Consider the following 2,718-nt stretch of genomic DNA (forward strand, 5'->3'; position numbering starts at 1 on the left):
ATAAAGACAGGGGCTAAGCATTTTCCCCAGTGTGCTAATGATTCTACCAGCTTAATAATGGCAAACCTATTTTACTAGATTCATCATTGTTTTCAAAACTGAGCATTAAAAAAAACCCCAAAGGTCATGTATTTCAACAGAAATACAGCAACAAGTGTTAAAGACATTCTTAGTTAAAAACCCACCATAAGAATCTCATGTTGATATATGTCTTAAACACCAGCTTAAGAATGACAAAATTATTTCTTCATTATTTCCAAAATTAATTAAGACAAAGGCAGTGAATTTCAACAGATATATGGTAGCAAAAGGTTTAAAATATGTATGATATTTCAATACTAGAACACCTGTCTTGTCTGCAAGAAAAATAGGTTTGAGTCCTGCGAGCAGCTTTTGAATTTTTCTGAACTGTTGAGCCAGCAGAATCATTCACATGCTGGACAAAATGTTTAGTGGCATCTCATCTGTCTTTTTGTTCTGAGCTCAAATTCTGCTAAGGTCAACTTTGCCTTTCATCCTTTAGGGGGTCGATAAAATAAATATCAGTTGTGCGCTGAGGTTGATGTTATGGACTTACTCCCTACATGAAATTGCTGGCCTTGTGCCAAAATTTGAAACATACAATATTTTTTTAAAATTTGAATGTATGATATTTTTTATAATTTGAAATGTATGATATTTTTTTAAAATTTTAAATGTTACTTATGAAATTTGTTTTTCTTTATAGCTGGTCTATGACAAAGTTATTGCCAAGTATTACAAACACGAAAGCTCTCGCCTGATATTATATTTCAATACGGTAAATATTTTGGCATATTTCTTGAACAAACGTTTTTTTTTTGTTGTTTTTTGTTTTTAATTTCTTTCCACTTGTTTCTTTATGCTATCAAGATCATCATCATCATCATTATCATTATCAATATAACCATCTTCTGAATATTGGTCGATGGTGACAAGGATGACAACAACAACGATGATAGTGATGTTGGCAACAACAACAGTGATGGTGATAGTGGTAATGGTGGTGGTAATGGTGGTGGTGATGACGACGACGACAAAGTTGACAATAATGATAATGACAATAATAACGACAATGACAACAACTATGATGACAATGATGACAATGATGACAACAACGGTTGACAGTGATGATGATGATGATGATGATGATGTTAATGACATGAGGATTATGTTTTTTCTGGTTTTGTTCTAGGTACCCTATTTCAGAAGTTTGAAAATCAATCTTCTACTCTTCCGTTCGGTAACTATATACAACCACTTAATGCCGGCTCCTATCCATGTTTACTCCTACTACAGAAAGAGTGAGAATATTTTTTTACATTTCTTTTATCATTTTATTATTATCATTATATGTGGGGGATGGTCATTTTCTCATCTTTTTTTTTTTTTTTGGCCAATTAACACATACAATTTATTTATCATAACGCTATAATAATAATATAATGCTGAACTTTCTTTTGTTTCATTTTTAATATTTTTTATCATATATTTTTATGATTTTCCCCTCAGGTGTGAGTTGTACTAAATTCTACCAATTATCAACTAAAAAGGAATTGGTAAATCTTCTCTGCGATGAAGAAAGAGCAGTGTGCAAGTGTACCCAGAGTATGTAGACTTTCTTTGACATATTGCTTTGTATCAATTCATAATACGTTTGTTGTTGTTGTTGTTGTTGCTGCTGCCAATGGTGTTACTGTTGTTGCTGCTGCTGATGGTGGTATTGTGGTTGTTGTTGTTGCTGTTACGAAGGCAACTGGTTTAGTGGTTAGGATATTCATCCCATGATTGTAAGGTTGTGTGTTCAATTCCCAGCACTGCATTGTGTCCTTGAGCAAGACACTTTATTTCACATTGCTGGGAAAAGTTAGCTGTACATGTAATTCAAAGGGCCCAGCCTTGTGACAGTCTGTGTCATTGAAGGGCCTAGCCTTGTCACATTCTGTGTCATTGAAGGGTCCAGCCTTGTCAGATTCTGTGTCATCGAAGCGCCCAGTCTTATCACATTCTGTGTCACCAAAGGGCCTAGCCTTGTCACATTCTGTGTCACCAAAGGGCCTAGCCTTGTCACATTCTGTGTCACCAAAGGGCCTAGCCTTGTCACATTGTGTTATCGAAGGGCCCAGCCTTGTCACATTCTATGTCATGGAAGGGCCTAGCCTTGTCACATTCTGTGTCACCAAAGCGCCCAGCCTTATCACATTCTGTGTCACCAAAGGGTCTAGCCTTGTCACATTCTGTGTCACGAAAGGGCCTAACCTTGTCACATTCTGTGTCATAGAAGGGCCCAGTCTTGTCACATTCTATGTCATGGAAGGGCCCAACCTTATCACATTCTGTGTCACCAAAGGGCCCAGCCTTGTCACACTGAATTTCCCTGAGAACTGTGTATAGGGTATACATGTCTGTGGAGTGCTCAACCACTTACATGTTCATTTCACAAGGAGGTTGTTCCTTTGATTGGATCAACTGGAACCCTCGTCGTCCTAACCAACAAATGCCAGTGCCAGGAATTTAGCTCTTTTACTTAGCTGGGCAAGTATTCTCATACACAAAATAAATAAATAAATAAATGAATACGGGAGCACTACAAACATGAAGAGTTTCATCCCTCGCAGAAATATTTTGCAATATTTTATGTTTCTTCCACAGGGGAATGTATCACATGTTATGAGGACAGAAGCCTGTTGATGAGCATCA

General features: G+C 36.8%; 1 protein-coding gene across 1 annotated transcript in view; it reads left to right on the forward strand.

Annotated features, from left to right (window-relative positions):
- Positions 1-2,718, forward strand: part of LOC106880930 (complement C4-B) — a 50,041-nt gene that overhangs the window by 41,956 nt on the left and 5,367 nt on the right. The window contains exons 32-34 of the mRNA XM_014931106.2: positions 728-799; positions 1,214-1,322; positions 1,531-1,626. Coding sequence (XP_014786592.2) covers positions 728-799; positions 1,214-1,322; positions 1,531-1,626 — 277 coding nt within the window. The remainder of the gene's footprint in view (positions 1-727; positions 800-1,213; positions 1,323-1,530; positions 1,627-2,718) is intronic.

Source organism: Octopus bimaculoides, chromosome 21, assembly GCF_001194135.2.
Source record: "Octopus bimaculoides isolate UCB-OBI-ISO-001 chromosome 21, ASM119413v2, whole genome shotgun sequence".
NCBI lineage: Eukaryota > Metazoa > Mollusca > Cephalopoda > Octopoda > Octopodidae > Octopus > Octopus bimaculoides.